This window comes from Monocercomonoides exilis (assembly GCF_001643675.1).
Source record: "Monocercomonoides exilis strain PA203 chromosome Unknown scaffold7-2047599, whole genome shotgun sequence".
NCBI classification, from domain to species: domain Eukaryota; phylum Preaxostyla; order Oxymonadida; family Polymastigidae; genus Monocercomonoides; species Monocercomonoides exilis.
This window is the reverse complement of record NW_027150552.1, coordinates 491,018-513,213: the sequence shown is the minus strand read 5'-3', so window position 1 is coordinate 513,213 and position 22,196 is coordinate 491,018. Positions and strand designations below refer to the sequence as shown.

The following is a 22,196-nucleotide window of genomic DNA, read 5'->3' as shown; positions in this document are numbered from 1 at the left end:
ATATGAGCTTTACACTTAGGTTTGGATTTTTTCATTTCTTTTAAGCTTATGGACATCTATTTTAGAGAATTTGTGTTAGAAGTTCGAAGTGCTGAAACTTCTGCACAAGAGCGAGAGATTATTTCTCGAGAATCTGCAAACATGAGAACAACATTTAAGGATCCAAAAAATCGTCTGGCTCATCGCAATGTTGTCAAATGCTTGTTTATGCATTTAATTGGTTATCAAGCGCATTTTGTGAAAGGCTTGCTTCATCTGATCTTTTTATTTTATCTTTTTCACATTTTTTCGTTTCAAATGATTTTTGTTTGTTTATTTTTGGTTATATGGCAAATGATAATGCTTTTTATTTATAGTTGAAGCAGTTAAACTAGTCGCTTCAAATAAATTTTATGAAAAACGTCTTGGCTACCTTATTCTTGGGATTTTGTTAGATGAATCTGATGAACTTCTTCCCCTGCTTCCAAATTCACTTCATTCTGATTTGATATCACCAAACAATTTTACTATTTCTTTGGCTCTTATGGCCGTTTCTGGAATTGCGAATGCCGATATGTATCGTCAGCTGCTTCCAGATTTAGAGAAATGCTTGAAACATCCTCACACTTTCATCAGAAAAAAGGCAGTTCTATGCTCTGTTCAAGCTATTCGAAAAGACTCATCATTTGCTGAAATTTTTGCGCCGAAAATTGCTGATTTACTTGGGGAACGCTCTCACGCTGTTGTTATTTGCTCATGTGCGCTTCTTCTTGAGTTAAATAATCTTGTCCCTGAATTGATCATATCCAGGATAAAGGTATCATTTGTTATTCGCAAGTAAATTTTTTTATTGGATGAAATTATCTTTTATTATTTGCTTTTTCTATGTTCGTTTTCGTGTGACTTTTTGTTCTATTCAGACGTTAGTTCAAATATTAGTTCGTGCGTTGCGTGCACTTTTAATGGCATCCACAACTGCCCAACATGATGTCGGAGGAGTGACCGACCCATTTCTACAAGTGAAACTTCTGCAGTGCATCCGTGCTTTGTGCACGCGATCTCCTGACTGCGTTGGACTCACAAGCGATGTTTTAGCACAAATAGCCACAAACACTGCCGCCGAAAAATCCGGAACGTCTCCTGCAGCCTCAGCTGTTCTTTACGAGTGCGTCTATACCATCCTCGCAATTAGTCAAGATATGGTGTGCTTTTACAAAATTGTTTAGTTGAGTATATTTTGATGAAGAAATTTTAATAACATAATCTTTTATTCAATTGAAAGTTGTCGTTAATTTATTTTTTTGAATTATAATTGCATTTACTGAAATTTCTTTAATATTCCATTATGCAATTTCTTTATCCTTTGCATTTTCTATAGGCACTAAGAACGCTTGGTGTAACAACATTGCTTCGATTTCTTTCGAGACGAGATAACAATTCACGATATGTGGCACTCTCTTTGCTCAGCAAAGTTGTGTTTCATGGTTTGTAAGACATCCGATCTGGTAATAAACTTTGTTCATATTAACTTTTCACCCTCTCTTTTATCTTCACTAATATATTTTTTCATGTCTTTTTTTCATTGCGTTCTGCTTTTGTCGTGCAATTTTCTTCTCTTGCTTTGAAATTTGTTAAATATGTCTGCTTTGAATGAATGCTACTTCCCCCTTCTCTCTCCTTCAACAGATCGTGTTGTTATCCAGCGTCATCGTGACTCAATTATTCATTGCCTGACAGAATCAGATGATTCAATCAGAAAGCGAGCCATGTTTATTGTGAAAGAGATGGCAGATGCAACAAACACTCCAAAGATGGTGTGATGATGATTGAAAGAAGAGAAAGAGAAAGAGAAAGAGAATAAACAAAACTGACAAAAGATTTTTAGTGAAGATTTTATGATACAATTGTTTTTCAAGAATTTTATTTGGCAAAAACAATATTAATATACATCGTTTTCAATTGGTTATTCGGAATATATATTGCATATATATATTTGTGCTTTTTCTTTAATTATTACTTTTTAGTTTCCTCTTCTTTTGTCTCATCTTGCTGCGTCGGATGAAGGAACGAAAGGAGAAATGACTCAGATGCTGTGTGAAATCTGTTACAAATACTTCCCGTCAGCACGTTGGCTTATTGATGCCATTATGCAGGTTGGCATTATTTCCTAAATTATTACTCAAACCATTATTTTATTTTTTTATTACCTTCCATATTTTATATGTTGAATGATTGAAATAATCTTTGTGACTTTGAAAATTCTCTCATATATTTTCCATGTTTCTCTTTGTTTTCCCTTTCTTTTCGAATTGAACAACATAAATAAAATTGTTTCTTATCAAACTATTCTTCATCTCACCGTCAATTTCCTTCAATCTTCTGTCTCATGTCAATTTCATTTTTCTCCTCACATGAATTCCTCTCTCAATCAGATTCTTCTCATTTCCGGCCGGTGTGTCCCCGAAGAGGCGATCTCTGCTCTGATGGCTGTCATTCTGTCTCGGCCAGGCTGTCAGCGCTTTGCTGTCCATCGGCTCTTCACTTACCTCATCATCCTCCGCTCCTCACGCGCTTTCAACGCCAAAGAGAAGAAGACACGCGGCCTTTCCGCCGACGCTGATTTGTATTCTCTCTCTACTTTTGCTGCTGCTTCCTCTTCCTCTTCCTCTTCTTCCTCTTCTTCTCTTTCTGGCTCTTCTCTCCGCCGCAACACAACTTCGGGCTCACGATCTGCACATTCTTCCAATTCCTCTTTCTCTTCTTCCTCAACTGCCTCTTCTGCTGCTCAGATGGTCCTTCCTTCTCTTTCTTCCCTTTTTGGTGGTGTCCCGCCGGCTGACTCGTACGGAGCGCCTCGCTTTCCTTTCCCTGTGCCTTCTTATCTGACTTCAACATCTGCCTCTACTGCAAATGGTTTGCTTTTTTTTGAAATAAACTTTTTGTATTTTATTATTAATAATTAATAATATTCACATTTTCTTTTTTCTCTTTCATTTTTTTAAAATAACTTTGATATCTTTATTGATTAACCACTTCATATCATTAACCCCTCTCTCCTTACTCCCAATCCCACCAACTGCATTCCCATCAAACATCAGATGCCTCCATTCCATCCACAAAACATCCCTTGCTATCGCTGGCGTCGATGAAAGATGTGCCCATTTTCGAGTCAGACGAGGCGCTCCTTCGGATTGCGGTGTGGTGTGTGGGCGAATACTGCGAGCTGCTTGTGGGGAAAGACAGCCTGAGCATTCTGAATGGAAATCTGAGTGCAGAAGAGCTGGAGAGGAGGAAGAAGAGGAACGGGATCGAAGTGTGGGAGAGAGTGATGGTGAAGGAGAGCGATGTGTCTGGCGAATCCAAACCAAAATCCGAACGAGAAAACGAAAGCGAGTCCGAAAGCAGCATAAGAATGGAAGAGCGCAACGTGGTCATCCCGCTCAGCTGCTTCGACGTGGTGGATGTTTTGAGCGGCATTCTGGACTCTTCGTCGTCTGCTGTCTCGTCAGTCCCCAGTGAAATTGCTGGGGCTGCGCTGCTCAGCCTCGGAAAGATCATGTCGAAGCAGATGTGGTTCGGCAGCGAGGAGGAGCAGCGGGTGTTCCGCGAGATGGTGCTGGGGGTGATTGCGAAGTACAGTTCAGACCCAGAAAGCTACGTGCAGGACACGGCGTGTGAGATGATGGCGCTGGGGCAGGCAGACAACGGGGTGTTGTGTGCGCGGGTGATGAAGCGGATGCCGAAAGTGGAGAAGAACCAGCTGGGGATGCTGTTTGGCATGTCGGATGCGCAGAATTCGGGTGAAGATGGGGCTGAGGCATCGGGGTTGGGAGCAGCAGATGCAAGAGACGATGATGAAGACGAGGAAGAGGATGAGGAAGACGATGACGAGTACGAAGAAGAAGATGAAGGAGAAGGGAAAACAGCAAATGCTCAGCCAGAAAGTGCCACTTCCACACAAACAGCAAGAAAAGACACAAATCAACCTGCTGCTGCGAGCGATGCTTCAGACACGCTGATTGATCTGTCATCATTTGGTGTCACAGCCAGCCCTGTTTCTTCGCCTCCTGCCAATCCTCTGCTCGCCCCTGCTTTCTCTTTATCACCTTCCTCTTTCCCTTCACAAACACAATCTCCTTCTGCTTCACCGTCTTCTTCTGTTTTGAATGCTCTCTCAACCTCTCCCGCTACATCCACATCAACTCCACCATCCACCAACAAATCTGACGCTGTCAATGACATTCTGCGAATCATGACATCTCCTGCTCCTTCTGCCATTCCTTCTTCTGCTTCACCAAACCCTGCACTTGCCACCCTTCCAATGATGGCCACCCCAATGGCTGTAGTGAATGCCCCCGCAGAGCCATCGACTGTTGTCTACAATCAGAATGGCATCACAGGTCTGATGGAATGCAAGCTCGGCTCGCCGGCTGAGGCACAGGCATCTCCGTTGGCAGCTGGCGGGGCAGCGAATGTGTTTGTGCTGTGGTGCCGCTTCACATTCAGAAATGTCACTGCTGAGAACTTCGACCGCTTTGTGTTTCAGGTTGCTTGCCCCAAATACATCACGAAGACGCTGCTGCCTGTGACTGCGACGGCTCTGCTGGCAAACTCGGGAAATTCGATTGTGCAGACAATTAAGCTGGAGCACATAAGAGATGCTGAGGTTTGATTTCAGTCATTATTTTTATTGAAATTTATAATTATTGCGATGTTTATTTATTTATTAAAATAAATTATTCTCATTTGACTCAATTTAACCTTCTTTCATTTTCGTAATGACAATTTTCCTTCAATCACTTTCAATTTATTAGCATCCAACGATGCTTCGAGGGCGAATAGAGTTTTCGAGCGGAGGTCAACAGCGCTCCGATGTATTTGCAATCAACTCATTTCCAATCACTCCTTAAAAATCACAAACACTTCTTTATAAAATAGAGAGTCTTGTACGATTTTCTATGTTATCCTTTATCCATTTCTTTACGTCTTTCGTTTTTATTTGTTTTCGGCTCTATTTGTTTTGTTATAATTTACACTCATCATTTATCATAATTCTATTTTTCTTCTTATAAAATATGCGCGTTAACGAAAATTATTTTTTGTACTAAGTTTTTTTTAATAGTTTTCATATTCTTCATTCGCAGTTTCGATACAACGAAAACTTTTTGAGGTGATTTAGCTTTTGTTTTACTGCTAATAGTCAAATCAAAGTGGTAACGGAAACAGAATGTTCATCGTTCCAAAATTGATAAATGAACATTGGAGTTACACGAAGAAATGAAGTGAAACAAAAGAAATACAAAGACAAAGAGAACAGAAAGAATCCAATGAATACAAATAAATCCGTCTAACGCTTCTTTTGGATTTTTAGAGCACTTAAATAGATCAAAATGAAAAACAAAAATTTATAAATAGAATTTATTTGTAATCTTTCAAAATTTATAAGAAAAAGTGACAAACCGAGGTGAGTATATTTTCCTAATGCATTCGAGAAGTCGAATAATCACATCAGCTTCTCCTTTCATGATTTTCGCCTCTGCACCTAAGAAATCCAATGGCATCGTCTGAGTCCAACAGCAACAAGCAAAATTAACAAATTCAATCTTTTAATAAAATGCCACAAACCCCTTTTTGAAGCAAAACTTTCAATGTTGCACTTATGTTGTGAAGATATTCTGCCTTTGACTTTGGCTTACGACTGACACCAGGAATATCTCTGTGCTCCAGTTTAGACACCAAATCTGCAAGGAGCAGACCATCAGAAAACTGATAATTAACATCATTTATTGAATGAAAATATAAAAAACAATTAAAATCCAATGCATATAAATAATTTCGAAAACTACACACTTCATGAATGACTGGAGACTCAAGAGAAAATGGAGATGCAAGATGAATTCCTACAGAGTCCAACCATTTTGCAAGCAAATAACCAGCAGAAGGAGCCTATTGCAATAACAATAACAACAGAATAATAGATAAATTGAAAATATTAATTCAAAAAAGAAATTGAGAAAATTAACAGAAATAGCAATTAATACAAAAACATACAAAAGTTTCTGCAATTGTTTGTGTGTTTTTGATGCTTTTTGACATTTCCACTGCGACATGAGTCAATTTATCCTCCGAATTTTCTCCATCAACTTTCCTTTCTTCCATCAACATCTCCTTCTGAACTGCTGCCTGTGGTATTGGTGGAACAAACATATTCCTCATATCTACCACAACTCCAACTTCAACATCATTAGCCATCTTTATAACTGTTGAAAAAAAAAAATAATCATAAAAATAGATAACAAAAGTTTTTAATTAAAATATATTTTTTTTTAACAAATTTTAAAAAATAACAAACGTTGTTTCTTTGATCTCAGCAATGTCAATGCATTATGTGCTAAACGTGAAACTGTTAGCATTACACTTTCACCTCTGTCAAAAACGCTTCGTTGCCCATCGCGACCTTGTTGCTGTCTAAATGCAGCAGAACATGGAGTTAGAGGAGAGAACGGGGTGCGTGGAGTTGCGTGAGTGCGCGGAGACATTGGAGATGTGTATTTCGAAGAAGAGAGAGGAGAGGAAAGAGGGCGAGGCGAACGAAAACTGTGGCGCGAGCGAACAGATGAAGGTGTTTTGGGTTCAGAAGATGCTCTGGCAGACGGAGACTTAGCAACATTTGATGAATAATTAGGTGAAGGGATAGTTTCTCCTTCTCTTCCGGTTGGACTTGCTCTTGTCTCATTTTGATTTTGCTGCTGTGATTTGATTGAAAGCATCGAAAATCGATCCCACATTGACGATCTCCATGAGTCATCGTCATCACCAAACAAGCTGCCATCAGCACGGCTTCTGAAAAGTCTGCTGCCTTCTTCATCTCCACCTGGGCGCGGGCAGCAAGTAAACACATCTGGCCCCAAAAATCCTGGCTTTGTCTTTTTACCTTTCCGATTCGGCATTCCTGGACCGATGGTGGTTTCTTGTTCACTTGTATTGGAAACTGACTTATCAAAAATAGAATGGAGACCACTTCGTTTCTGCGCTTTTGTCGGTGCAGAAGTGTATATTTGTGGAAATGGCAGTTGCTTTCCTGAAAATCCAATAGTTGAATATCCTCCTAAAGAACCACTGGGTGACATTGATGGAGACAAAGAAGCAGAAACAGATGTACTGTTGAGTACAGTTGATGGAGATGCATATGACTGACTCAAAGTAAGTCCACTTTTCCCTCCTCCAACAAAAGGAGAGTTTTGAGTCGCTGATGCTATTGCTGTTGCAAAATATGAAGTAGAAGAGGATGAAGAAAATGATTTCTGCTGATTTTGATGAATTGCTTGCAGACGAGCAGTTGATTTGAATCGACGTCCAAGATAAGGTTCAAATGAAAGAAGAGAAGAAACAGATGCATTGCTGGATTCACTGCTATTTCTTAATGAAGATGATACATTTCGAGTATTCTGGAGATTCAAGAATTTCGATTCAGAGATACTCTCAAAATCTCCATCACTACCGTTCATCTGCGATTCGCTCTCTCTTTTAGCTTTTTCAAGCAGTACATCCATTTTATGACGTGGAGCTGGCTCCATTCCATCTTGTGCCCTGTGGATATCTTCTAATAGTCCAACAATTGTCTGTCTTTCACCTTGTACAATCACATTTGCAGCATGCGAATGAACATGTGTTCGAGGGAAGTTTTTAATTCCTCTCAAAATGCTCAATGCTTTTTCCACATTCCGTTTCTTAACGAGTGTTGTCTTTGGATCAGGAATCACTCCAACCAAACGAGAATTCCCGAGAAGAGAACAAATCGAGCACAGCAAAGTTCCACTGCAGATGCTTGGAAGCATTGAATCAAACGTGTTGAATGGAGGACCAGAAATAAGATGGAGCCCATTAATCCAATCAACCAACGACTCCTCGAGATCAGTCAACTGCGAAGCAGTGTATGGTAAAGGCACACCAGGAATTGTACTTGATGCACGAAGCTTTAACAACGAGGATAAAGACTGAAAAGATTGTTGTGATCCTTCATTTGGTCCAACAACAACAGCTGTCTTGTGTAGTGTGCCATCATATCTACCTCCCATTCCTGCATCTCGCCCAGCTAATCCAAAGCGAACCAGTTCAGATAAGCCACCTCCAATTCCGCCACTCAAACTTGCTCCCATGTCGCAAACGCTGCTGGACATCATCGATGAAGAAATAGAGGTTCGACCAATGCCCATTGAGCTTTTGCCTTTCCCCAAAATGCCCGAGCTCAGATTCTCTCCACCCATCATTTGAACAGCAACTGGATATCGAATTACATCAGGCTTGCCGTAGCTTTCATATAGCTCACTGATAACTGAAGAGAATTTCTTTTGTATTGCCAAGATGATCCCATAAATATAATCTCTATTTCCTTTTATGTATTCATCTGGATTCCACAAATAGACTGGAGGAACTCTTTCTGTTCGTTGCAGCCATTCAAAAACTGGTTGCAGATTTTGTCGCACATCATTGTGGGTGCGTGGACAGCGATTGCAAGGAAAGTGTGGAAGGCAAGTGAACGGAGTCTGCCTCACCTTTTTGCTTGTTCTTGGGCTTCCTCCTTGCTCTTGCTTCGTATTCGACAATTCATTTTGCGTTGCAGTTGAATTCAATCGAGACTTATATGGCGAAACAGGAGGTGACTGAGATCTGGAGCGAAGCGATGAATTGAGGTTCAAAGGTCCTGGTTTTTCTACTGCTGTCCTTGGTCGATCTGTTTTTTGAGGCGAAGCTAAAGAGCTTGAAGTTTTCGCAACGCTTGCTCGTTTAACTGAAAATGGATCAACAAACAGCTGTTGCTTCCGTTTAACCCCATCCGAACCTTCGTCCTTCTGAGACCAGCTCACTCCCGAAGTAGAATTCCACGACCAATCTTCAGCAATAGACGCAGCTTGCCTGCAGATAGTAGCAAGATCACTGAGCATCACTCCATTGCAAAGTGGATCGTCCAGTGCTGACATCATCGCCCTGTTTTCAGAAGAAGGAGTAAGAAGTCCAACTTCATCCTGCAGCCAGCGCTCGGCATCGTGTTCATCTTCCAAAGAGATTTGAGGTGGATTCTCCACAACATGTGAGAGTAAGTGAAGAGGCAACGGAGAACGTGAAGTGCGAGAGAAAGGTGCAGAAGAAGAATTGGGTGATGTATGCCGTCTTTGACGTGATTGCATGCGCGGTGACATTGAAGATATGGGAGGAGAAAGGGAGCGTGAACGATTTGATGGAGAAGAATATGGAGAAGAATATGGAGAGGATGAAGCTGAAAAATTAGGCGATGGTGAAAGAGATTGTGGACGAGATGTGTTTGAAGAAGCAGAAATACGTTCAGTGGGAGATTGAGAACGATATGTTTTTGGAGATGAAGGAGACGAAGGAGAAGGGGACGCTGATTTTGAAATTGAGGAAGATCGAACATTTTTCGATTTCGTGGAGGGAAGTGGGTCTGAGACAGCCGAAAAACGGACAACATGAGTTTTCTGTTTGGTTTGAAGTGGAGCAGACGAGGGAGAAGGCACAGAATACTTGCTGAAGTTTTGAGCTTCAGGCAGAGCTTGCTGTTTTGAATGGGCAGGAGTCTGAATGGCAGAAAAGGATTCAGACACACTTGGAACAGCGTTCTTCGTTGCTGTTGACGATGCTTCTTGTTTGGCTTTGGTATTCGGTGCTGCTGTTCCAATGGAGCGTTTTGATGCAGATTTTCCTATTACTCTCGAAGGAGGAGGCAAACAAGGAATTCCATCTTTCAGCTTTTTAACAGGATAATTGAATGCTTCTGTGATGTCTTCTAGCAGCTCCCAGCAAATTTGGTTTACTTCTGCTTCTTCAGGTGAAAACATAATCTCCTTATCTTTTTTCTCTTCTTGTTGCTTCGGTCTTTCTTCGTCAGTTAAGCTTTCCAACACATCTTCTGTCTTCTCATTATCCTTCTGCTTATTTTCTTTGTATTCCTTTCTCCTTCTCTCTCTAATTTCTTCCCACATCTTTTCACCCCTCATTATTTCGTCGGCATCCATTAAATGTCTTCGTTTCATCTTTTTCACATTTTTCAGTGCATTCAACGATCTTTCAATGTTGCTTCTGCGAGCAGCTGACGATTTTGGCAACTTCTGAAGGCCCATTACAGGAGACGACAAACAGAGCGAAACGAGATAAGGAATTGTGCAGCCATCCGGAAGAATAGCAAGCAGAAACAAAGGATCAACACAACACGGTTTGCGCAGAGAGGAAGGTGGAGGAGTTGTGAGTGTGGAGAAATAGTTTAGTGGAAGAGCACATGATTCATTTTGTGGTTTACTTTTGTCAGATCTTTCTTCAGAATCCAGATCTGTTTGTGAAAGCTCGTTTGCATCAGATTCTTCGTTGTCTTCTTCTTTGTTCTCATCAGAATTTTCCTCTCTGTTACTATCTTTCTCCATCATATCATGAATGCCATCGCTCATATTATCATTCAGAAGATTCTCTTTTTCGCTTCTCCGCTTTTTATTACGATATTTGTAGTAAAATATATCAATCCCATTTTCATACAACCATCGCAAAATACGTTTTTGGCGTTTTGAAAAGTGACTTCCCATTTTGTCTTCCATTTCTTCTTCCTTCGTCTTTTTTTGCAATTTCGCTTTGCTTTCCGCTTCCAACCGGCTCTGCTGCTCTGCTGTTGCACGAGCTTCTCTTTCAAGCTGTGCTTGTTTCTCTAACAGCGCTTCCTTTTCAAGCTTGTCTTTGTAAGCAGCATCCATCATCCGCCTTTTACTCTGCGATTCACCATCGGACGAACCTGAAACATTACTTTCTGCATTGCCCTTTCCTTTTTGCCCTTCGCTCTCTCTTTTCAATTTCGTGTTATTTTCCATTTCCTCCATCTGCTGCTCTCTTCTCGCTTTCTCTTGTTCTCTCTCTTTGAATATTTTCTCTGCAATGGGATCGACAATTGTGGTCAGCCTTTCATGCCATTCTGTCATAAGGCCATTGTGAATCTTCTTCATCACATCACCGTGAGTTACTCTTTTTTCATTTTTCTTCTCTTTCTCAGCTCCTGCCTCCCTTCTCCTAAGCATTTCATTGTGATATTGCAAAGAAGTTGCAGGAACCAAAGAAGGTGATAATGATTTTTTCCTTCCACTTCTTTCATCATTTTCATATCCTTCTTCACTATTCCATCCAGATTTCTCGTTCCTTCCCTCTTTTCCTTTTCCTTCTTTTCTCTCTCTTTCAGTCAACGGCCACCGGCTCTCGCTGTGCTTCGAAAGAAAAGGCCCTGCTGTTGATGGATTCCAATTCAATTCAAGTGAATACAAAGTCATCTCATCTTCTGCTGTAGTCGGTTTTCTGCTTTTTCCAAGTGCCTCTTGCTCCTTTTCTTTCTTTTCTCGCCACTCGCGGGCAGTCTGTCTTTCGAGTGATCTGAGTCGCTCTCGTTCTTCAGAAAGGCGCATTTTGTTATATCTTTTATCATTGTCTCTTCCTCGTTCATTTCTTGTTTCTTCATATCTTCGACTTTCTCGATATTTTGAAGATCTTTTGGTTTTCAAAACTTCTTGATCATTCTTCTCGTTTTCGGTACTTTCATTTTTTTCAATTTCATCGATACCTTTTGATTCAAGTGAAGTCTTTTGCTTTTTTCTTTTACTTTTTCCAGCAGAAAAATCGAACTGAGGAAGTTCCATTGCCAAATAGTTTGATGCATACGTAGAATCAAACGATGCTTGCTGTATTGAAAGAGCAGAAGCAGAAGCAATAGAAGAAGGCAATGGAGTTGAAAGCTCAGACAAATGTAATTCTCTTCCCTTTTTCATCTCTTCGTCTTCTTCAACAATCTTCAAGTGATGATGAAATTTGGCAGTCATTTGCTTTGTAGTGTTTCGTATAGTTGGAGTCTCAAGCCATTCGACTCGCGAAAGTGTTGAAGGAGGGGTCACAAAGGATGCTGTTGTTGTTGGTGTTGCAGCAACGTTCAAGGATTTCGCAGATTTCTGCGATAATGTTAATATTTGCTCGTCAGGGAAATCATCAGGAAATTGTTCTGATTGATGCTCTATTCTTTTCGGAGTAGCAGAAGTGGCAGACACATCGTCATCCAAGTTTTGCCGTGTTGCTGCTTTTTTAGCTTTTTTCCCCGACTTTGTTAAATCCTCTTCGTCATCTTGATAACGCAGACTTTTTGTGCTTTTCTTTTTTGAAGAATGCCTAGATGTTTTGCTTATTATAGAATTTTGTTCATGTGAAAGATTGTAAAAATCGAGATGAAGCGTTGGATCATCAGAATCTGGAGTTACATCAAGAAAGGGAGATGGCTTTATTACAGAATTGCGAAGTGGAGTTGGTTCGGAATGAAATGACCGAGATAAATCATGAAGTGGTGTAATAGGCTCAATATTTTCAACAAGTTTCTTTTGTTGAAAAATACGTTTTGGTGAAGGCGAATCTATATTTGGATGAGCAATGTCATATAAATTTGAAAAAACTTTCCAAAATACCCCGTTATTTCCCTGTCATGAAAAATATTATTCAAAGTAAAAGATTACAATAGCATTTCATATACAAAAGAATTGCAAACCTCTGCGAGAAGTCTGGGGGTCTCTTCCGCTGTTAGTAAATTTGGCAGGTCAAAAGACTGAAATGAGTTTGCGCATTCGACAAGATGCTTGAGGATAATTGAGAAGTTAGCTTTCTTTTGCTCAAAACTCTTTGGTCTTCGCTGATACGCTTCAATCTTTTCGTCGGTTAATTCTTCAATAATACCGCAAAGAACACCTCCATCAGAAAGATCGCTTTCAGTCGTGAAAATTGCACAAGCAGTTGGTTTCATGCTGTTAATCCACTCTATAATCCTCCTTTTTTTCCTCTCTGAGATTTCATCTCCTGATTTATCTTCAGAATCCATGAAATCTGTTTCGAATTTCAAAAATGATCAATATGCCCTTTGCATTTTTTATTTGATCATTAATTATTCATTTTTTCTTTTTGTTATAAAAATAAACTGACAAATAATAATACGAAAATATAATATATTAGTTACGCTTATAAATAATTTTAATTTTAGTAAGCAGAAGCTTGAAGTGATTGAAGTGAAGAATGAGTATTATAATTTGGTATTTCGTGAGGTGGAGAGGCTGGAAGTGGATGTGATGGCAAAGGAGAAAGCATGGGAGATGAGGGAAACGATTGAGTAGGAAGAGGAATGCGACCAAAATTCGTTGAGCGCTCTATTGGAGATTTTTGCTGATACGAATTCGAACCAAAAGAAGAAGAACGAAATTGAGGAGAAGAATAAGCTTGTGATGAAGAAGAAGTCGAAAGAAAAGAATTTTTGGAATAAAGCTGAGACCTTCCAAACGACGAAGATGCGGATGAATATGCAGAAGAAGGGTATTGCGATCTTTCAGAGAGGAGAGAAGAAAGAGAAGGCGAAGTTGATTCAGCAGGCTCGTCTTCAATCACAAGAGAAGATGGAGTGATGGAACGAGTCGCGGAAGAAAAGGGCAAAGAATCGGACTGAAAAACAGAATTAGAATTAGAATTAGAATTAGAAGAAGATGATGATGAAGGAAATTCAGCAGGCACTGAAGCTTTCAGTGGATTGATTTCAAAATAATTATTTTTTGCTTGATTATCTTGAAATGTTGCAGATGAATAAGAAGGGGCAGAAGAAGAAGAAGAAGAAGAAGAAAATGATGATGACGATGAATATGTTGATGGACGTAATGGAGAAGATGAAAAATTCGAAGCATTAGTTGCAAATGAACTGAAAGAAGATGCAGGCAAAGAGGAAGACAAATAGTCATTTATCGAAGTCTTATTCTTCGAGTCTAAGAAGCTGGTGCTGTTCTGCTGCATCAGAGGTTGTGTTGAAGAAAATCTATCAGAAGAGGAAGAAGAAAAAGAAGAAGAAGAAGAGGAAGAAGAAGAGAAAGACAAGCGAGCCGAGTTCAAAGGAGACTGAACTGTTCTTTGAAATCGAGCTGAGCCAGCCGTTGAAGGCCGATCCAAAACAGACAGCGCAGAGGGAGCCCGAAAAGAAGAAGAAAAGTTCGAACCTGCAAAAGGTGAATGCGATATTTCATTTTGTGTCTCGCGCAAGCGAAAGTCAGGCGATCGTGCCACATTTTGCACTAAATCTTTCCATTTTTCTTCTCTTTCCTTTTGAATGTCTGCTTTTTGGCTGCTTTCTGCTTGCCTTCTTTTCTCTTCCAGCAGCCTTTCTTTCATCGTCTCCAGCAAAACATCACGTGACACGCTTTCTTTCATTGCAAGTATTTTCTCTCTTTCTCTTTCTCTTTCTCTTTCTCTTTCTCTTTCTCTTTCCACCTCCATTTTCATTCTCTCTTCTCCTTCTCTTTGAAATCCTCCTTCAAATGCTGATCCCCTTTCTTTTTCGCGCTCAAATTCAATCCAATCATCATTGAGCCTCTTAAAATCATACTTTTCTGAGTCCATTTTCAGTTCATTTTCCTGACAGATATCAGATTCACCCGTATAACCTTTTTGATAGTTGGCGATTTCTTTCTCCTTTTCCTTTTCCTGAATCTCATGCATCACCTCGCTTATTGTTCGTGGTCTTGTTTTTCGAGCTTCTGGTGATGAAAAAATCGAAACAGGGCGAATTTGGCTTTGATACATCCTCTTTCCAGTCGGTGAAGATGAAATACTCTGTGAAGACTGCTTAAAATCAGACAAAGGTGAAGATGAACGTGGAGAATATAAAAAAGATGATGTTCTGCGACATGGAGAAACATCTCTCTGAAGTGGAGACGAAGATTTTTCCGAATAGTTTGTCGATAAAATACTTGTCCCTCTTGCATTTGATTGAGGATGTTCAAGAGCAAAATCATTTGAGATGGGATTACTCATCGAACTGGAATTGGTAAGCGGAGAAAATTGTTGTTGAACATGTGAAAACGAAGTTGAAAATTGTTGCGTTGGAGATGCTCCAGTTATCACTTCATTGCCACCAGATGAATCGAGACTCAAACTATTTTCATCAGACAATGAATAGATCTTTCCTAAACGAGTTACCTCCTTCATTGCGCCAGAAATAAGTCCTGATCTGTTGTGATGAACAGATCGTGTTGAAGGAGAAACAGGAGGGTTTTGTGAAAAGAAATCTTTGGGAGTTCTTGGCGTTCGTGGGGATAATGTTGAATTTAACGATTCAGCAGACGCAACATTTAATTGAGGACGAAGAGAGGATTTCACAGGCATTACACGAGCCGTAGGGTAATCCTTAGCTTTCAAAATAATATTTGTTACTCTCTTATCACTTTTTTGATTCGATTGAGCGGAACGAATGGGTGTCATTGGACTCTGAGGAGCGCGAGGTGACATGCTTTCTGGAACCTTTATGGGTGAAGGCTTGTCTTGAAACAATAACATTAATAACAAGAAACAATTTGATATTGAAGAAAAGCATATTTTGAAGCAAATAAAACGTATTTCACACAAGCTTGTTTGGGAGTGAGCAATTTATCCATTTCTACGTAAAGCTATTGCTGCTATATTTGATGTAATGTTAACGCAAAGTTTCACAAAAAAAGTAATTTCAAATGAATGAAATTTAAATAATATGGTTGTACCCAATACGAATGTTTAATTTTCGTACTTTTTATTTTTCTTTGTGATTTTTATTTTAAAATAAAAATGTCCCAAATACACACACTGGATCCAAACAAAGGAGATGAAATGCAGCTTCCAAATCCGTGGAATTCAGAAGGACAAACAATTCATTCAACTGGAAGACCAAATCAAGGTCGCTCTCTTTCTGGAAGAACATCCCCTGCTCCTTGGCTTGCTATTTATAAAATGGATTTATTGTATTTATTTTATTTTTTTAAAAAGGGATTTAGAAGAGGGAAGGGCACATAATACCTCAAGAAACACTTCTTTTATGCAGTTTCCTCAAAGCTCAACTCAAACTCCAAGAATGGTTGACGGATTTTGGAGCGACAATCTTCCATCTGATAGATCTCAAAACACTGCGGAAATAATTGCAACAATGTGTGGATGTGCATGCTGTATTGGCCCATGTTGTTCTGCAACAAGGCAAAAAGATTGGAAACGATTTTTTTCAAGTTTTACAATAATAATGATGATTCTACAGGTGTCTAGATTTTCAATGATGTTATTTTCATTTTTGTTCTATTCATGCCAGCTCATCTATCTTATTATAGAATATTCGTTTTCTTGGGCAACAACAAAAAATTTCAGCTTTGGCATTTCCACAAACGTTCTTATAAAATTAGGAGCGCTTTATCGTCCTCTTGTCAAGTACAAGTTTCAGGTTTTTGAGTGTTTTTTCAATTCACTTTTTTATTGACTTTTTGAATTACCAATTAATTAAAATTTCATGATTATAATAGATTTGGAGATTGATTCTTCCTGTTTTGATGCATTCAGACATTTCACATTATGCATTTAACATGTTCTTTCAATATCGAATTATGCTTTATAAAGAAGTTGATTGGGGGAAAATTAAGGTTTGTAACGCTTATTTCAAAATTAAGTTTCCAAATTGAAAACTTAAATTATTTATTTAAATTAATATTTGCTTGCTTTATCCAATTTATTTCTAATTTGGATTATGTATCGTGCAGACAATGGTGATATATTTTTTGTCTGCATTTTGTGGATGTCTTTTGTCTGCTTCAATACCAAATGACTCGAAAGTTAGCGTTGGAGCAAGTGGTGCACTACTTGGGGTGTATGGTGCATTGATTGTTGATATATTATGTAAATGGAAAGAAATGGATCAAATGACCAAGTGTGCTATTGTATTTTTCGAATTTTTTAATTCTAAATCAAAATAAATGTATTGTCAATGATTAATCGTATGGTGAATGATTTGACAAATGCAAATCACTTAACTGTATTTCAGAGTTAATAATATTGTCAATTTTGCCCTTTTCATGATGATAATGTTTATCTTTGGAACAGGGCCTCATATAGATAACTATGCACATTTGGGAGGGCTGCTCGGAGGTTTGAGTTTAATGTTTCACATGGAAAGGAACAAATTTGAAAGAAAGATTAAAAATTGAAATTGAGAATTTTTATGATGAAAAAAGTTAAAAGACAAAAATAATTGGATTTTTCTCTTAAAACATTTTTGTTATTTTTTTATTTTTGTATCAATTTCATAATCTTTCTTCTTTTTTCTTTTTTGATTGAATCATTTTATTTTTAAATTTGTTTTTTCCAATCAAAATTGTCTTTCATTTTCTAGGTGCTTGCATTGGAGGAATATTGATTCCAAAGAGTAAAACTATACACCTCATATCTTCAATTTCTCTAGCTGTTTCAATAATTCTTCCTGCTTGTCTTCTCATCTTCGTTCGTTGAGCATCATCATTCAATTTGAGTTAATAAATGAAAATTTTTATTTTTTTAATAAAAGAAAAACATTATTAGTTTATTTTCTTCCTTATTTGAATGAATTTTTCGGTTTTTATTTTTAGATTTTGAATGAAATTACGAATTTCCATCAAATTTTTCTAATTTTTGTTGTGAATAATCTCTCACTTTACAATCAGTATATTTAGTGATTCGTTTTCATCTTTCAATAATACATTATTTCGTGATATGGCTGATCCTTTTTGAAATCATTCTTCTGTTCGAGTTTTGATCAAAATTTTGTTTTCAATGGGATTTTGAAAAAATGAACAACATCGGAAAATTCATGCATATTATGACGACGCTTAAAAGGAAATACATTTTCTTTTAAAAAATCACATTGAGATTAACGTTTAACTCTTATTATCTTTCTGAATTATGTAATTTTGTGAAAAGCTCTCGAATAAACTGTGGGTTTTTCCTCATGAAGTCATATATGTCTTTCTTTATCTGTTTTTCTTTTCTTCACATTTCTTTCATATTGTTTTTACTAATAATTTTAGGTACTTTCAAATAACTGTGGATCATGGCATAATCTTTTCAACCATTGATAGTTGTATTTCGATAAAAAAACGAATTAATGAAATGATGCAAACAAACATTTATTATTAGTTTTCATCACCATCCAAATCAACGAAAAACCATTTTTATTAATTTATCAAATGAGAGAAGCCAAGGAAAAAAGATACCCTGGGTTATCCCGAAAACAGAAAATAAAATTTTCATTATTCTTTGGAACAAGCTGTTTCGTTTCCGAAAGTTATATAAGTATTTTTTCATGATTTGAATTATGAGCTTTTTTATCGAAATACAACTTTCAGCGGTTAAAGAGATTATTGTGCTGTCCTTAGCTATTTAAAATGTCCACCATTGTTAACGCAAACTGAGAAATTCATTTTTAAAAGTCGCAAATGATTAATTTCCAAATAAAACAAAAATTTCATATTTTGCTCAAATTTCGGTTTCCACAGACGAATCTCCTCTAGAATGTTTGAAATAGTATTTTACAGAAACAGATTCCATTTTTGTGAAGATTGGTGTATTTTGACAAAAATTTGAGAAAAATATGAAAATTACTGATTTATTTGGAAATTAATCATTTGCGACTTTAAAAAATGAATTACCCAACTTTAAGTTTAATGATTCAAAAAAATGTGCAGAACAAAAAACTGAAAACATAATAATACGAAGCGAATGTTTTTGATTGAAGTTTAGACAAATGAACAAAATAGGTGACCGAAAAATATCGGAACATTTGATTTTTGTGAAAAAGTAATTACTGAAAAAATATTAACAAGAGCAGTCCAAATCGGAAAAAATCACATCGAGCATTGCGCATCATTCTAAAGCTATATGGGTGATTATTTTTGAAATCATAACTTTTTCGGGGAATTGACTTTTCAAAGGTTGTTTGTCGTTGAAAAGAGATTTTGTATTCTTATGGGCATAAGTGTAAAAAAATACCTCCTTCAGTTTTATGATTTTTTTCATTTCAACAAATTAGAAATAAATAACATAAAAAAGCAACACTTTTGGGTGGAGTAGTTTTTTGATTCTTTGACTAAAATTTCTTCAAAAAAATTTTGTGATCAATCCCATAACTGAATTTTCATAATCATCTTTTTCACTTTTAATGTTTATTTGCGATAATTGAGAATCAATCTTAACATCAAGTGAAACTGTTTATTTTAAGAAACAAGATGAGTGTGTAATTTATCATTATTTTTTTTTTTAATCTGTTATTCTTTTAATATTTAACTTTCACTTATTTATCAATAACAATTCATAATATTTCGTTGAAATAAGTTTTTATTTACCAAATTCAAATTTATTTATTGTTTATAATTCGTGAGATGCAGATATCCGAAACCTTATTTCGCAAATTACTCGTATTTATATAAAGAAGCGATTTGTTTAGGTTATCCACAGTCAAATTCTGTTTTGATATTCTAAGAAAACAAAGCTGAAAGTTGAAAGATTATTGATTAGCGTGGAACTGGATGGCATTTTGGAATCAGTTGTTTTCTATCAAACTGACAGTTTATGTTAACAAAAAGCAAATGCTTTTCAAATATTGGTGTGATTCCGCTGGTTTTTCATTTCATAATCTTTCATCTGCAAAGTTAATTCAGTTTTCAATCAATGAATGCCAGTTCATCAATAACAAACTGACTATTTATGCGAATTATGGAGGTGCCCCAATTTATTTTCATTCAACTTATTCTTGGATGAACGGAGAAAAATTCATCACATTTTGTTTCTTTGATGGTAATACTGCAACTAATGGAAGAGGAAACAATGTGTTTTTCAATGCCAATGCAATCACTCAATCTCCATTCCAGCAATGTGGTTCAACAATTCCAACATAAAGAGTGTGGAATAATGGACAAGCTGATTTCGATGTGCTCAATGACTGGCTCCCTCTCGTTACAACATTCAATATCGTGTCAAATAATGGAATAAATGCCGATCTCTGCAAAATAACACAACTTGGTCCATGTGAAATTATAGAATTTGTTCTTTTCTCATGACAGATACGCAAGATGCCTTCCTCATCCTACTCACCCAAATATTTGTTCATTCTCAAACACTTCCCTTCAGAAAAGCTGATACGAAAATCACTGTAAATTGTGCACCAACTTTACGAAAGATTGTTCACGTTATGCATATTATGCAAATTCATTTGGTGAATCTTTTTTTTTCAATTCTCCACAACTTTTTCCTATTCTTTTCATCGTTCCTTATTGAATGGTTTTAATCATCAAAGCGAAGCAACACATCAACGCATTCTCTTGCCATTAACATGTTTTTTTCCACATCATATAGAAGTTGATTCTTCGTTCGCTTCTTTTTGGTTGATCATCTTTCCTCTTTTCAACACACTCAGCATATCGCATTATCTGGCTTTTATTCAACAGACAAAATTTTCTTTTCCCATTTCTCATCTTCAATATCATCCTCCTACCAATCATCTTCTTTTCATTCATCTTCGTTTTTATCAAAGATGTCAACCATACACATCGAGTTTGATGTATTTGATGCTCTTCATCAGCCATTCAATTTGACTGATGCATTGGAACAGGAAGGCGTCTATTTCGAGGCCTGCACAGAACTCGATTGAAACTTCTACCAGATGAAGAGATGCAACTTGTTGAAACTGCAAATCTTATTAACAAGGTTTATAAATGTGAAGAAGAAGGAGAGTGCTTTGAGAGAAATAACAAAGAAAGAAGAAACAACGAAAAAAAAACAGATGAGCTTATTCAAATGTGGGAAAAGCGGAGGATTAAACCCGAGAACATTTGGGTTCGAAATAATCATGTTATTCAACATCAAAATTCTTCTTCGTTGGACGGTTGCTTGTCAAGACCACCACAATTTCTTCTTCTCCTTCTTCTCCTTCTTCTTCTTCTTCTTCTTCCTCTTGCACTTCTTCTTCAATTGTGAATTCTTCTCTCCTTCCATCTACTCACCACCAGACCCACAACAACCCCTTCAGATCTTCCACCTCCCTTTTTGTTGTTCTCCACATTGCTCTTGTTCTTGCCCGTATTTTTGTGGTTGTTCTATTCACATTCAAAACAGCTGTCAATCAGACAAGCCAGGCGAAGCTGATGATGCAACATGCGCAGGAGGTGATGGGGCAATCATTAGCGTCTCAAAAGGCAGATAATGGGGAGAAGGAGAAGGAGAAGGAGAAAGAGAAAGAGAAAAAGAACGAGAACGAGAACGAGAAGGGGAAGGAGAAGGAGAAGAAAAAGAAGAATAGGAAGAAGAATAGGAGGAGGATGAGGATGTGAGGCAAAGGAAACAGAACCAAATGTAGACACTTGAATGCTCTGAAGCGCGTACAGAATCGACTGGGAAGCCAGTTGCTGTTTCTTCAACTGCAACACCTGTGCATTCACCGTTTCAGGTATTTTTCTCACGCTCTATGGGTTCTTTGATGTGTCATTCAACAACAATATCTCCATCATCATCATCTTCTTCTTCTTCTTCAGTTCAAAATGCTTCCATTCCCTTTTCTAAGCTTCCTTCTTCTCGTCCTGTTTTTCCTGTCAAAGCAGCGCCCACACAAACTTCCTTGTCTTTTGACTCAATGCTTGCCAATGCAAATCTCCCAGTTCAATCACAGCTCTCTGAAAAAACAATAGTTGACATGTATTCCATCTCTTCCTCTTCCTCTTCTGCTCCAATTGCTCCTTCTTCTTTTTCCTCTTCCTTTTTTTCTTCTTCTCCTTCTCCTTCTGTTTCTTCTTCTTTTTCTTCCTCTTCTTCCATTTCATCTTCATATTCTTGAAGTTCATGCATTATTCAGAAATCATTGGTAATTTAAAAAAGAAAAAATGAAAACTTCCATTGAGCCGATTCAATATTTGGCTTCTTAACCATCAAATTTGATATGTTGTGGAATTAAAAACACATCGAGATTGTTACGGTATTTCAAGTTTATTACGAGCAGCTTCTTTAACAATTAATAAACATCTTCCGTCGGCATTTATTCATTTTGAAGTTTTTCGTTCTTTTCATTTTGAAAAACGAGCCCTCAAAAAATAAATCACGTGAATACTGCACATTTTTTGTATTTTCATTCACAATTTTTATTATTTGAGACAATTTGACAAAAGCAAAATGAACAATAATCGTTATCTAACAATTATGTCTCATTTAGCAAAATCAATAAAAAAACAATAATGATAGCCTTCATTTCAAATGGAAAGCATTTCAATTCAAAAAAATAAAAAACTTATAAATCAAAGAATTCTCCATGATGAATGATAATATGAATCTTTAATAATAATTATAAATTCTACAAC

The 22,196-nt window shown here is 37.4% G+C and overlaps 6 protein-coding genes across 6 annotated transcripts; 3 read left to right on the top strand and 3 right to left on the bottom strand.

Annotated features, from left to right (window-relative positions):
- Positions 1 to 5,075, top strand: MONOS_11068 (Adaptor protein complex 1 (AP-1), gamma subunit A). Its single transcript, XM_067863569.1, has 10 exons — positions 1 to 19; positions 66 to 244; positions 357 to 796; positions 900 to 1,181; positions 1,358 to 1,463; positions 1,666 to 1,793; positions 2,004 to 2,132; positions 2,412 to 2,892; positions 3,078 to 4,645; positions 4,794 to 5,075. The coding sequence occupies exons 1-10, from the start codon at positions 3 to 5 to the stop codon at positions 4,887 to 4,889; spliced, it is 3,426 nt and encodes a 1,141-aa protein (XP_067733306.1). The 5' UTR covers positions 1 to 2; the 3' UTR covers positions 4,890 to 5,075.
- A 66-nt stretch (positions 5,076 to 5,141) lies between these two features.
- On the bottom strand, positions 5,142 to 12,911 carry MONOS_11069 (uncharacterized protein). The gene is made up of 7 exons (XM_067863570.1): positions 12,551 to 12,911; positions 6,332 to 12,482; positions 6,031 to 6,239; positions 5,830 to 5,925; positions 5,605 to 5,745; positions 5,440 to 5,543; positions 5,142 to 5,354 (listed from the first exon to the last, which is right to left on the bottom strand). Exons 1-7 carry the CDS (start codon positions 12,875 to 12,877, stop codon positions 5,327 to 5,329), a joined length of 7,056 nt encoding a protein of 2,351 aa, XP_067733305.1. The 5' UTR covers positions 12,878 to 12,911; the 3' UTR covers positions 5,142 to 5,326.
- Positions 12,912 to 12,987: 76 nt separating this feature from the next.
- Positions 12,988 to 15,464, bottom strand: MONOS_11070 (uncharacterized protein; the record flags this gene model as incomplete). Its single annotated transcript, XM_067863572.1, has 2 exons — positions 12,988 to 15,350; positions 15,434 to 15,464. The coding sequence occupies 2 exons, from the start codon at positions 15,462 to 15,464 to the stop codon at positions 13,033 to 13,035; spliced, it is 2,349 nt and encodes a 782-aa protein (XP_067733304.1). The 3' UTR covers positions 12,988 to 13,032.
- A 107-nt stretch (positions 15,465 to 15,571) lies between these two features.
- MONOS_11071 (putative Rhomboid-like serine peptidase) lies at positions 15,572 to 17,647 on the top strand. The gene is made up of 7 exons (XM_067863573.1): positions 15,572 to 15,776; positions 15,829 to 16,090; positions 16,142 to 16,270; positions 16,350 to 16,466; positions 16,584 to 16,750; positions 16,865 to 16,968; positions 17,213 to 17,647. The coding sequence occupies exons 1-7, from the start codon at positions 15,631 to 15,633 to the stop codon at positions 17,326 to 17,328; spliced, it is 1,041 nt and encodes a 346-aa protein (XP_067733303.1). The 5' UTR covers positions 15,572 to 15,630; the 3' UTR covers positions 17,329 to 17,647.
- A 2,999-nt stretch (positions 17,648 to 20,646) lies between these two features.
- MONOS_11072 (uncharacterized protein) lies at positions 20,647 to 21,179 on the top strand (the record flags this gene model as incomplete). Its single annotated transcript, XM_067863574.1, has 2 exons — positions 20,647 to 20,685; positions 20,748 to 21,179. 2 exons carry the CDS (start codon positions 20,647 to 20,649, stop codon positions 21,177 to 21,179), a joined length of 471 nt encoding a protein of 156 aa, XP_067733302.1.
- Positions 21,180 to 21,381: 202 nt separating this feature from the next.
- On the bottom strand, positions 21,382 to 21,690 carry MONOS_11073 (uncharacterized protein; the record flags this gene model as incomplete). The annotated part of the gene is made up of 2 exons (XM_067863575.1): positions 21,382 to 21,481; positions 21,539 to 21,690. The coding sequence occupies 2 exons, from the start codon at positions 21,688 to 21,690 to the stop codon at positions 21,382 to 21,384; spliced, it is 252 nt and encodes an 83-aa protein (XP_067733301.1).
- Between the last annotated feature and the right edge of the window lie 506 nt (positions 21,691 to 22,196).